Raw genomic sequence first — 11,683 nt, forward strand, 5'->3', positions numbered from 1 at the left:
ATCACCTCCGCTAGCTTTATTCATGGTAATGCTTCTGAAGGCTCATTTGACTTCACACTGCAGGGTGTCTGGCTCTAGGGAAGTGACCACGCCATCGTGGTTTTTCCAACTTACAGTTCTCCAGTAAATTCTTGCCACTTCTTAATCTTTCCTCCTTCTCTTAGGTACTTACTATTTTTGTCCTTTACTGTGCCCATCCTTGCATGAAATGTTTTCCTGCTATCTCCAGTTTTATTGAAGAGATCTTTAGTCTTTCCCATTTTGTTGTTTTCCTGTATTTCTTTGCATTGTTCATTTAAGAAGGCTTTCTTATCTCTCCTTGCTATTCTCTGGAACTCTGCATTCAGTTGGGCATATTTTTCCCTTTCTCCCCTGCCTTTCACTTCTCTTCTTTCCTCAGCTGTTTGTAAAGCCTCCTCAGACAACCACTTTGCCTTCTTGCATATCTTTTTCTTTGGGGATGATTTTGGTCACTGCCTCCTGTACCATCCCGCATGCCACAACGAAAGATCCTGCATGCCGCAACTAAGACCCAGTGCAGCAGGAAGGAGACAGACAAAGAAAGAAAAAAAAGAAAAGAAAAACCTCCTCCAGCCTGTCCAGTGAACGCCTGTTAAGGTACAAGCCCCATCTCTTCCAAGTACCCTTCCTGGGTTAGGAAGCAGAGCTTAACAGCCTCTTGAGGGCCCCCTGCACTTGCTCGGGACCTGAAAGAAGTGGGCCTGCCTCAGGGCCTTTGCACCTGAATGGCTTGTTTTCAGAAAGTCAGAGGACTTCCTGCTCCACTTTGCTAGATCTCTGCTCACAAGTCACACTTGGGGAGACCCTTCTATCTTTTTCTGTTCCTCCTTGCCTTTCTGCACCCTCCCCTGCCCGGCTTCCCCATGGGAACTGAACCCCCCGAGAGCTGGCTGTTGTCTGCTTCACTGCTGTGCGCCATCACTTGATCCATGACCAGCACACAGTGGACACTCAGCCAACGCGTGTTACCGGAATGATCATGCTGGGCCCCAGGTCTAGCACCGTGACTGGGCTGGACGGCTGTGAGGGTGCACGCGCTGTGTGAGGGGCTGGTCCGCTCCGTCAGTCTGTGGCCCTGAAGGGAGGTCTGCGACAGGTGCTCCAAGTGGACAGTGTGCATGGGAGGTTGGGACTCAGCTGAGGTCAGAAGGATTTGGATAGTTGAGGCCACGTAGCCAGAGGCACCTGCAGAGCCAAGAGTAGCGGGGCCGGCCCACCTGGGCAGAGGGGGCAGTGACAAACGGGGGTACCTAGGAGGCGCAGGTGGGTGACAGCTTCTTGGGCCACAGAGGACAGCGTGGTCAGTGGTCAGTGGTCAGTGCCCCTGCCGGCTCCAAAGAGCTCCTGGCTGCCACAGAGAAAATTACAACGAGGGTGGGTACCTCACAAGTTTAAAGGCCGCAGAGGACCTACCTCTCCCATCCCCCACCAGGGTGACAGCAAACCTGAAAGCTACAGGTGGGAAGGTGTTGGGCAGGTTGGAAAGCAACATGGAAGGAGGAAGCGATCAGAGTTCAGGATCAGAAAGACATGGGGACCACGCCTTAGTCCCACGTCCAGAGCTGGCACTGACTCCAGCTTCTCCATGCCTTTCTCCAGTGCCTAGTGAGGGGCCATCAGAACACCCATGGACCAGGAGCCGGCAGGGCTCACCTTTTCCACGGCTCTAGAAGCCCTACGGGGCTTTTGCTTCCTTGGCACAGCGGGCTCAGGCTTACAAGGGCCGTGGCCTAGCCTGGGTCCCGCTGGGCATGCCGTCTGAGAGGCAGCAGCATTGCCTGCTGCCAGCCGCCGGCCTCCACACCCACGCTAACCCCATAGAGCTGTCCCCAGGCCGCCCCCTCCCACAGGCCTCGCCCTGGTTCAGCGTCCCACCCAAAGATGCTCTTTCTGCTGCTACCTCCAGGGAGGTTTCCACTGAGCACCACTGTGGACCAAGAAGCACAGGGCTCAGCCTTCTGAGCAGGAGGGCGTTCCTAGCAGGAGAGCCCCCAGTGCAGAGACTCAGAGCTGGAGGAACGCCAGGACCCTGAGCACAGGGGGCTGGGGTGGGGTGGGGGGTGGTTGCTGGAAGCAGAGAAGGGGAGACGAACGGCGGGACAAAAGACCTGAATGCCTCTGGGGACTTTGGCTGGTCCTGCCACTAAAGGGGAAGGCAGGGACAGACCAGTCTCCATGGGGTGACTCTAGGCTCACAGCTTTCTAGGTACCCCCCAAATTCCTCACCATAAGAGTCCTCACTTTGAGGGGTAACCCCAGGGGAGAAGTGGACCCAGGACACTCCCTGGCCAGGGCAGCTGCCCTTACAACAGCTTGAGACTCAGACCAGTGCCTGGGGCGCAAGGACAGAGGCACAGGTAGGCAGGCCAGCCACGGGGTGGAGCCCATGGAGGAGGTGGCCGTCAACTCTTTGTTCTTTTACCCGCCAAGGTAAACAGTCTTCTTCTAAAGCGGCAGGTAACTCATGTGCTCTGTTCAGTGGCAAAGTGGGGTATCAGTTACATGGAGAAGACCATCAGTGGAGGAAAGGGAGCGGGGCAGGGCCTCAGGGCAGGCTAAGGGGAGGGCAGGGTCCCAAGCAGGCAGCTTCTTGGGTCCTTCCCTGATTTGGGGAAGGTCCCATCAGTGGGCCCTGAGATGAGCCCCTCCCAGAGTGACCAGGGAATGAAGCAGGGGCAGTGGGCCGGGTGCGAGGGGGGTGCACAAGCCTGCCTAGCTGGCTTCAGGGGGCCGTGAATGCCCTGGTTGCAGCCGGAGGAGGTGTCCAGCCAGAGGATGGGGCCACAGCAGACGACCTTGTGAGCACACGGCAATCTGGGGACACAGGAGAAGTGTCTTTGTCCTGCGGCCGGCAGGAAAGGCCAGGCTGTCCCAAGGGGCCCGGCGGAGGAGCGAGCAGTGGCGGGGACAGAGAGGCTTCTGTGAGCGGAAGCGCCCAGCTGGCTGGAGCCCACAATCCCCTCGGGGCCCGCCTGGCGCAAGAGAAAGGAGCCCCAGGGCTGCGCCGAGGCAGCTGCGAAGAGCGCGCGGGGCAGCTCAAGGCGGAAGGGGGGTCCCTGGAGGGCTGCTCTCCCGCTTACCCCGGGAGGCCACCTGGGGACAGGTTGCCGCCGGCCCCGGGCCCCGCCCTCCGGAAGGTGGGCTGGGCGGCCAAAGCCAGCGAGGTCGGGACCGCGGAGGGAGCGGCCGGCGCGGTGGGGACAGGGAAGTCTACGGGGGTGCTCGGGGGTCCCGCCCCCACCCGCAAGCTCGGGAGGGAGGCGGACTTGGGGGACCCTGCCCCCTGCCGCCGGGCGCCTCTGCGCGCCCCCGGCCCCTGTGGGCACGGCGGGAGCGCGCGAGCCACCGGCCCCTCCACCCGAAAATCAAACCGGGGCTGCCGCCCCTTCAGCCAATCAGAGAGGAGACGAGCTAGCCTCGGCCAATGGCCGCAGAGAATGCTAATGAGCGCTGACGCCACGCGGAGGCCCATTCAAAAAGTCGCCGCTATTGTCGCGGCGGGTCGCGCGCCGCCGGGCCCGCCGTCGGGCCGCGCGGAGGCCGAGCCGGGGCGGCCCGAGGCCCGAACGCTGCGGGCGGGCGCCCATGGCCGGAGCCGCCATGGCCGAGTCGGGCGGCGGGCCGCCTCCGGCGCCCGGCACGGAGGGGCTGCCGCGCGCCTTCCTGCAGAGCCTGCGCACGCTCTTCGACATCCTGGACGACCGGCGGCGCGGCCTCGTGCACCTGCGGGAGATCGAGTCCCGCTGGCGGGGCGCCGACGCGCGCGAGCTGCCCCGCGGCGTGCTCGAGGGCCTGCGCCAGGTGGCCCCAGCCAGCGGCTACTTAACCTTCGAGCGCTTCGTGGCCGGCCTGCGCACCGCGCTGCCCAGCGCCGACGGCGGCACGCGGGCCCCTGCACGCGCCCCGGCCCGGGGAGGCTGCTCGGTGCCGCCCGGGGGCCAACCGCCGCCCCAGCGCCTGGTGTTCGCGCCGGCCGACGAGCCGCGGACGGTCCTGGAGAGGAAGCCCCTGCTCCTGGGCGCGCGCCTCCCGCCGGCTGGCCCAGGCGTCGCGAGTCGGAACCTGGAGAAGCCGTGCGGCCCGGCGGAGGCGGCGCCCGGTCCGGCGGAACCCGAGCGGCCCCAGGGCGCGGCGCTGGAACGGAGCCCGAGCAAGGACTCAGGTGAGTGCGGGGCGGCCCCGGGGTCCGCCCCGTAGCTCCCCGCGGGCTTGTGAACCTGGGTCAACCCGGCTTCCTGGAGGGAACGAAGTTCCTCCGCACCTCGGGTGCTCGGGGACACGGCCAAGGAGCTGGTGGGAGCCCCCACAGACCCCACCAGGAGCCCACTTCGAGCTAAACCCGAGCGGGTAGCCGTTTCGGTCTGAGGGCTCTCCACCTCAGTACTTGCTCACACCCGGGCCCTTGGGCTCATCTGGTGAGTCAGGCATAGGCAGTTCTCACTGGTGTCGAGGGAGGGGCCTCTGGCACCTGGGAGGGATCAACCACAGCCCCTGGGGTTGGCCCAGCTTCCGGTCCAGTTGGCAGGGACAGGGCATGACTGAATGGTCCCCTGTTTATCCCCCAGAGAGCCTGCCCTAGGAACAAGACTGGCATTATGGGGGAGGGGGGGCGGGGCTCCTCCGCCCATTCAGCCTGGGCAGGTGCAGGGCTTCTGCTGGGCAGCTGCGGCTATTTCCATACTGCCCGCCGCTCTGACAGCCTTGCTGGACCCCCTGCCCAGGCTCAGACATACTCCCCAACCCCATGACTGCCAGCTGGAGCTGCGGTGGCCCCTGCCTCCCTATTGAGCCCATCAGATCCTCGGCTGGGGGCTCCCGAATCCAGGCTCCTCGCTGCCCAGCCTCCGCATCCCCCCGGGTGTGAAGGGGAAGCGGGCTTCGGGGCGTGCGGCCCTGAGTGCGGCCCGTGCTGTCCGCGTGGTTGCATGCGGTTGGGAATCCGCCATGGGACTGGGGTTTGCAGCCTCAGGCCTGTCGTCACACCAGGTCCATCACTGCAGTCCTCTAAGGTCCAGCTGCGGCATCCACTGTCACCTTTCACTGGCCGAGGCCCAGATGGGGCTCATGACATACTGTTTGGGTTCAAAACCTGGAGGTCCAAGAACCCTTAGCACCGCAAGAAGAGAAAGCTGCCCCACGTTCACAGACCCCCAAGCCCTCCCCTCCGTCCAGGCCCTCCTTTCTGTTCCCTGTTGGGGTTCAGTATGCACCCCAGGCTGGCCTTGAGCCCCATAGGTACAGGCTGCTAGATCCCGTTCATCCGGGGTGGGGTGGGGTGGGGTGGGGCGGGGCGGGGTCAGGGATGCCTCTGCCTGCTGGGCCCCTAGCGTGCTGTCATCTGGGGGCCCTGGGCTGCAGACCTGATGGTGCAGACCAGCCCAGGTGTTCCGGGGTGCCCCCAGCACCCCTCTGCTGTGCCTTCTCTGCCTGTAGCACAGCTCGGCAGGTTGGAGCGTGAACTCAGCCTGCCTGGAGCTGGGCTGCCAGGGCTGGCTGGTTGGAGCCGGTCTGCCAGGGCTGGCTGGTTGCCCATGTGACCAGCTGGTGCCAGCCCTCCGGATGTGTCCCTGTCAGACATACCTGTGCCTGCTTCTTGCGTCACCTGCCCACCGCCGTGCCAGGCAGGGTATAGGGCTCGGGAGCCCAGGGAGGGCGCCCTCTTCACCTGCACCCCACTCCCCCCTCACGGGCAGCCCTGCTCGCCCACCCTGTCCTCCAGGGAAGCTGGTGGCCCTCCAGGAGGTCTGCCCAGGGAAGCCCCTGGCCTTCTGGCTGCACGCCAACTCTGCGGGTGGCCACGTGTGCGTAGGAGTTACTGCTGGGGCTCCACTGGTGCAGGTATGCAGGGACCATGCTGTAGTCTCCTTCCTGGGAGAACGCTGGGCTCTGCTACCTATATGTCCTACATTCCTCCTGCTTGAACTCCGTGTGTGCTAAGTCGCTTCAGGCATGTTTGACTCTTTGCAACCCCATGAACTTCTGTCCCTGAATTTCTCCAGGCAAGAATACTGGAGTGGGTTGCCATCCCCTCCTCCAGGGGATCTTCCCGAGTCTTTTTGTGTCTCCTGCATTGGCTGGGGGGTTCTTTACCACCAGCACCACCTGGGAAGCCCCAGTCACCTTTAAAGGGCCCGGGCGGACAAGGAGAGAGGATTGGAGGCCAGAGGTCGCCTCTCTGGCTCTGAGTCCAGCAGCCTTTGAGCACTTGAGTTATGGGCCCTGGGTGTGCAGAGACGAATGAGATGGAGCCCCTGCCCCCCGGGAGCTTGCACAGATGGTGCGAGTGCAGACCTGCACCTCGGTGGCCGCACGGCTGTCTGCAAGGCAGGTGTGAGGGCTGAGAGAGGGCCAGACTCCACCAGGCCCCGGCAGGGTGTGGCCGCGGCAGAGGCTCTGGATCGCTGAGGATCCCAGAGGCACGCAGGCCTGGGCACCTGGCTTTGTGCAGCCAGGGTTGGTTGGGGCGTGGCTCCTGGATGGATCTTTGGGGGCTTGGGGGAGTCAAGCTTGCCTCACAGGCCTGGAAGTGAGCCAGGCTCTCACTTCTCTGCTGCAGGAGCAGTGACCTGCAGGGCCTGGGAACTTGGCATGGGGGATGCCCCCTGGGGGCCCCGAGCCCGAGGGGAACGGCGGAGACACACCATCACCAACGGTGTGGACTGTGACCTGGTGAGTGGGGCCCGGGGGATTCTACCATCTTTCCTGGGTTTGGACTCGGCCCCCACACTCGTGGTTTCCCGGACCATTCCTCTGCCTGGGAGGGGACAGCTGGGCTTGGGTTCCAGGGGACCCTGTGGCAGGAATGTCGGCGGTTCTAAACCTCAGTTCCTGTCCTGGGTTTGAACCCACCTGGGAGCTGGCCCACGGTCAGGTCAAGAAGTCCTTTGGTCAGCCCCTCCCCGGCACTGCACTGGCCCCTACCTGCTTCCCTGGCACGTCAGGCCAGCCCACTCGCTGAGAGTGACCACGTGCCATAAAGAGGGGGGAAGGTTCCCTTGGGGACGCTGTGTGGAGGGGCTGAGGAAGGCCAAGACTGCCCCCCAGCCCCCGGAGGAGGAGCAGGGCTGTGTTCCCAGTGCAGAGGCTCACAAGGACTCCTGTTGGTACCGGGGTGTGTGAGTGCAGGCGTGCAAGGAGGTGTGTGTGAGCGGGGGTGTGCGCGCGGGCTGGTAGTGAGTTCCAGGCACGGGCCAGTGCAGGCCATCCTGTCCTGCTGTGTGCCGCGTGGTGCCCGTGGGTGACATGGGGCGTGCTTGTGTGGTGCCCGTGGGTGACGTGTGTGCCCATGGGTGACATGGTGGGTGACGTGTGTGCCCGTGGGTGACGCGGCACGTGCCCGTGGGTGACGTGTGTGCCCATGGGTGACGTGGCATGTGCCCGTGTGGTGCCCGTGGGTGACATGGTGCGTGCCCGTGTGGTGCCCGTGGGTGACATGGTGCATGCCTGTGTGGTGCCCGTGGGTGACGTGTGTGCCCGTGGGTGACGTGGCATGTGCCCGTGTGGTGCCCGTGGGTGACATGGTGCGTGCCCGTGTGGTGCCTGTGGGTGACATGGTGCATGCCTGTGTGGTGCCCGTGGGTGACGTGTGTGCCCGTGGGTGACGTGGCATGTGCCCGTGTGGTGCCCGTGGGTGACATGGTGCGTGCCCGTGTGGTGCCCGTGGGTGACATGGTGCATGCCTGTGTGGTGCCCGTGGGTGACGTGTGTGCCCGTGGGTGACGTGGCATGTGCCCGTGTGGTGCCCGTGGGTGACATGGTGCGTGCCCGTGTGGTGCCCGTGGGTGACATGGTGCATGCCTGTGTGGTACCCGTGGGTGACGTGTGTGCCCGTGGGTGACGTGTGTGCCCGTGGTGACCTGGCACGTGCCCGTGTGCGGCAGCTGAAGCAGATGAGGGAGCTGCAGCAGGAGCAGGAAGTGCTGCTGCAGGGCCTGGAGATGATGGCGCGGGGTCGGGAATGGTACCAGCAGCAGCTGCAGCGCCTGCAGGAGCGCCAGCGCGGCCTGGGCCAGAGCAGGGCCGCCTCGGTGAGTGACGCTGCTCCCGGCCCGTCCCCACCCCCACCCCCGGGCGCAGCCACCCTCCCCCCGCAGTGCCCCTGCCCAGGTGGCGCAGTGATGGGCAGGGGACAGTGGGTGTCTCTCTACCCAGAGTGCTGGGCCACACCCCCCCGCCGCGATACTCCCCACCTGTGACACCCCTGGGCTCCCTGCCCCTGGGGCCCCCCTGCTCCCTGACCGCCCCTCCGTGCTCTCCTCCAGGACCTCGGGGCTGAGGGCAGCCCCCGCCTGTTGGGGCAGCTGCTGCCCAAGGTGCAGGAGGTGGCCCGGTGCCTGGGGGAGCTGCTGGCTGCAGCCTGTGCTGCCAGGGTGAGTGTCTCCCAGACCAGCTCATGCCACCCTCACCCTTGTCCTAGAGGCTGTGCCAGGCCCGCCTGACCGTGCCCTCCTGCAGGCTCTGCCCTCGTCCTCCTCGGCGCCCCAGGGCCCTGAGTCGCCCTCGGCCCCCGACTGGCAGCAGCAGACCATCCTCATGCTGAAAGAGCAGAACCGGCTTCTGACCCAGGTGAGCGCGGGCGGGGCGCGGGGTGCCGGCGGGGGCTGGAGCCGGGGCGGGGCGCGGGTGGGGGCTGGAGGCCGGGTGCAGGCGGTGGCCCTGACCGCCCTCCCACCTGCCCAGGAGGTGACAGATAAGAGCGAGCGGATCACACAGCTGGAGCAGGAGAAGTCCGCCCTCATCAAGCAGCTGTTTGAGGCCCGTGCCCTCAGCCAGCAGGACACCGGGCCCCTAGACTCCACCTTCATGTAGCCGGCCCCGGGCACGGACATGGGACCTTGCCGCCTGGCCGGTCTCTCAGCTCCGGGCAGAGGGGCATTTCCTTGGCCCCCGCTCTGAGGCAGAGGTGCCTGGATGTCGCCTCCCTCCTCCCTTCCCATCTGGGCTTCGGGGCTGGCGGGGGGGGAGACTCCATCTTGCTGGCACACAGCTTGGAGCCGCCACCAGTGTCAGTGGGGAGTGGGGACCCCGGCCTCAGCAGCTCTGGGCAGGCCTGCTCCCGTGTTCTGCTGGCCTGTGTCCCCTCCGCCTGGGGTCTCCAGTCCGTGGCCCTGCTCACTGCGCTGCTAACTGGCCTTGGAGCCCACATTTGGGTGTCTCGGATGGGGCCTGGAGTAGGCGACCCTGGGGTGGGATGCCTCAGACCCAGTGGTGATTGGCCCCGCGGGTCCACCGGCACATTTCCTCCCTCAGGATGAGGGGTCCCGCCTCAGCCAGGAGTCCAGGGGCTTCTACTGGTGTCCAGCTTCAGGTTCACTGCATTCCTGCCTGAGCCAGAGCTGGCCTGCTTTCCCTTCCTCGTGGACCTTAGATGCTAGACGAATGGGCTGGCGGTCATCCCTGCTGGCCCAGACTCCACTGAGCAAACAGTGACCCGGGCCCAGAGCCTTCCTTGGGCTTGCCAGGTAACCAGGCCAGGGCCGTGGTCACCAGGGCGGCTTAGGGGGCCCTCTGTGGGGAGGGCCCTGTCCTCAGGGCAGGCGGTAGCCCTCTGGCATGCCCCAGGAAGTCCCATAGACCCAGCAGCCTTAGCAGCACCCCACCAGATGCCCGCTTCCTAGGGAATGAAGACCAGCTGCCTCACTCCAAGCCCCAGCTTGGGCCTGGGTCTGGGTCCAAGGAAGGGGGACCTGAAGGACGCTGGAAGAGCCTGGCAGCGGGGCCCCGCCGGCGGTCGTTTGTTGCTTGTTCCCCCACGCCTGGCCTGCTCTCAGGGAGACCACCTGCTCAGCTGGCCTGTCGCCACCCCGGGAGGGGCTCCGAGCGCCCCCAGGGCCCTCCCCTGGAGCTGAGGGTGCCCAGGCTTTGCAGGCAGGCCGTGTGGTCAGGGGCCTGGACACACGTGGGTGCTTACAGAACTGGGATCTGAGGGCTGACTGCACAACCTCATGTGCCTGGGAGTGGCAGCCTGCCCAGAGAGGAGGGGTCCAGGGTGCTGCCCCCATGGGGCCCAGCTCTGCCTGTGCCAGCTGGAGCCCTCCCCACCACCGGCAGCCAGTGGAGGAACGTGGTTGTCTCAGGTCCGCACGCAGGCTGCTTGACCTTGACCTGGGCAGGTTCCCAGGGATGTGAGGCAGAAGAGGAGCTGGACCCAAAGGGCGGCACTGGGTCTCCAGCATCCAGGCCAACTTGCCACGCAGTGACTGGGCCAGGCCCCACCAGGACCTCCCGGAGGCTGCCCCTTTCCTTATTCCCCTGGTCGTCCCCCTCTGCCAGCCCTTGACCAGCCCCCACACCAGCTCAGGCCCTGAGCCCCTCACTAGGAGTCCGCTTAATTCCAGAACTGAAAACAGCCCTCCCCAGCTCCGAATCCTTCTCCACCCACGAATGACTCAGGCCAGGCCAGGCCCCAGGCCGCGGGCCATCCTGGCTCTGGGCTCTGCAAGTGCTGCTCTGGCCCCGGGAGCTCCCTCCCCCGCTTCACCTGACCAGCTGCTGCCCAGCCCTTCCCGAGCCTGCGGGGGCCGGAACAGCAGAGGTGGCAGCCTTTGCCCTGAGGGGCTCTGCATCCCTGCTGAGAGCTCGGTGTTCACCCCAGGGGTACCACCCACTGCAGGCAGTCCCTTCAGTTGCAGGGTGAGTGGGAGAAACCCGTGACTTGCAGAGTGGCCTTTAGTGATGATGCTGGCCTTCCGTGCAGGACGGAAGATGCACCCTCCTTATTTGCAGCCTCCAGTGAGGCTGCCTATGCCGCCCTGGAGACCCCAAGGGGAGAACTGTGAGCGCCTGCAGGCTGGTGAGCCCAGGTGGCTGGCAGAAGCAAGACAGCCTTTCCAGAGCAGCGAGTGTTAGCCACACGGGCAGCGTCTGGGGCCGGGGAGTCGGGGGCTGCCCGTGCCCTGGAGAATGTTGAGCAGCATCTGTCCGCTAGATGCCAGCGACACTCAGTGTGATGCCAGCGTGGGGGTGGGGGGCGGGGGCGAAGTTGCCCTTAGCTGAGCATCCCTGCCAGAGCAGCTACACTAGGCCTCGGGGATTCCCTGTGGACTGAGGCCCAGGGAAAAGGAGCATCTCCAGATTAAACCCTCACAAGGGAAGGGGCCACCGTGAGAGCCAGGAGAAAACAGGCTGTGACCATTTCAGATACTGGGATGATTAGAGAAGACACCGATGTTCCGTATAGCTGGAGAAATAAAAGAGATGCTTGAAAACACGAACACGGAATAGCCTGTAGTTTCTTACTCCAGTGAAAGTGTCAACCTTGACTCTAAAGGTGGCCAATAAAATGAAAAGAATCTAATAGAACTAGAAATTTGAAAGTAAAATCTAAAACTTGACTGGGCTTGACATGGAAAATTTCAGCACAGCTGAAAGAAGACAATGAAACAGCTTAGGGAATGATTTGAGGACCATTCAGTTAGAGTCAGGAACTATGAATGACAGGAGGGTCTTGAGAAGGGGAGGGCTGTTTGATTAAATTTCCTGAAAGAGGATGGGGAGGAGAAACAACATGTGAAGCTAAAATGGCTTAAATTTTTCCAGAATCATCTTAAAAAACCCATTCTTGGGTCCAGAAATCCCAGTGGGTCCCAGGCAAAGATGAATTAAAAAAAGGACATTTTCTCTTACGAGATCATTAAAGAATCCAGAGACAAAGCCAGTTACC

General features: G+C 63.8%; 1 protein-coding gene across 2 annotated transcripts; it reads left to right on the top strand.

The window, feature by feature from the left end:
• Positions 1 to 3,591: 3,591 nt before the first annotated feature.
• SAPCD2 (suppressor APC domain containing 2) lies at positions 3,592 to 11,230 on the top strand. Of its 2 annotated transcripts, XR_009694600.1 has the most exons (7): positions 3,592 to 4,183; positions 6,578 to 6,690; positions 7,902 to 8,048; positions 8,283 to 8,390; positions 8,476 to 8,586; positions 8,701 to 9,482; positions 9,639 to 11,230. XR_009694600.1 is itself a non-coding variant. In XM_061154161.1 (6 exons), exons 1-6 carry the CDS (start codon positions 3,607 to 3,609, stop codon positions 8,827 to 8,829), a joined length of 1,185 nt encoding a protein of 394 aa, XP_061010144.1. In that variant the 5' UTR covers positions 3,592 to 3,606; the 3' UTR covers positions 8,830 to 11,230. The 2 variants fall into 2 exon arrangements, 1 of the variants encoding a protein (XP_061010144.1); XM_061154161.1 differs by having other exon boundaries at positions 8,701 to 11,230.
• The last annotated feature ends 453 nt before the right edge of the window (positions 11,231 to 11,683 follow it).

This window comes from Dama dama, chromosome 11 (genome assembly GCF_033118175.1).
Source record: "Dama dama isolate Ldn47 chromosome 11, ASM3311817v1, whole genome shotgun sequence".
NCBI lineage: Eukaryota > Metazoa > Chordata > Mammalia > Artiodactyla > Cervidae > Dama > Dama dama.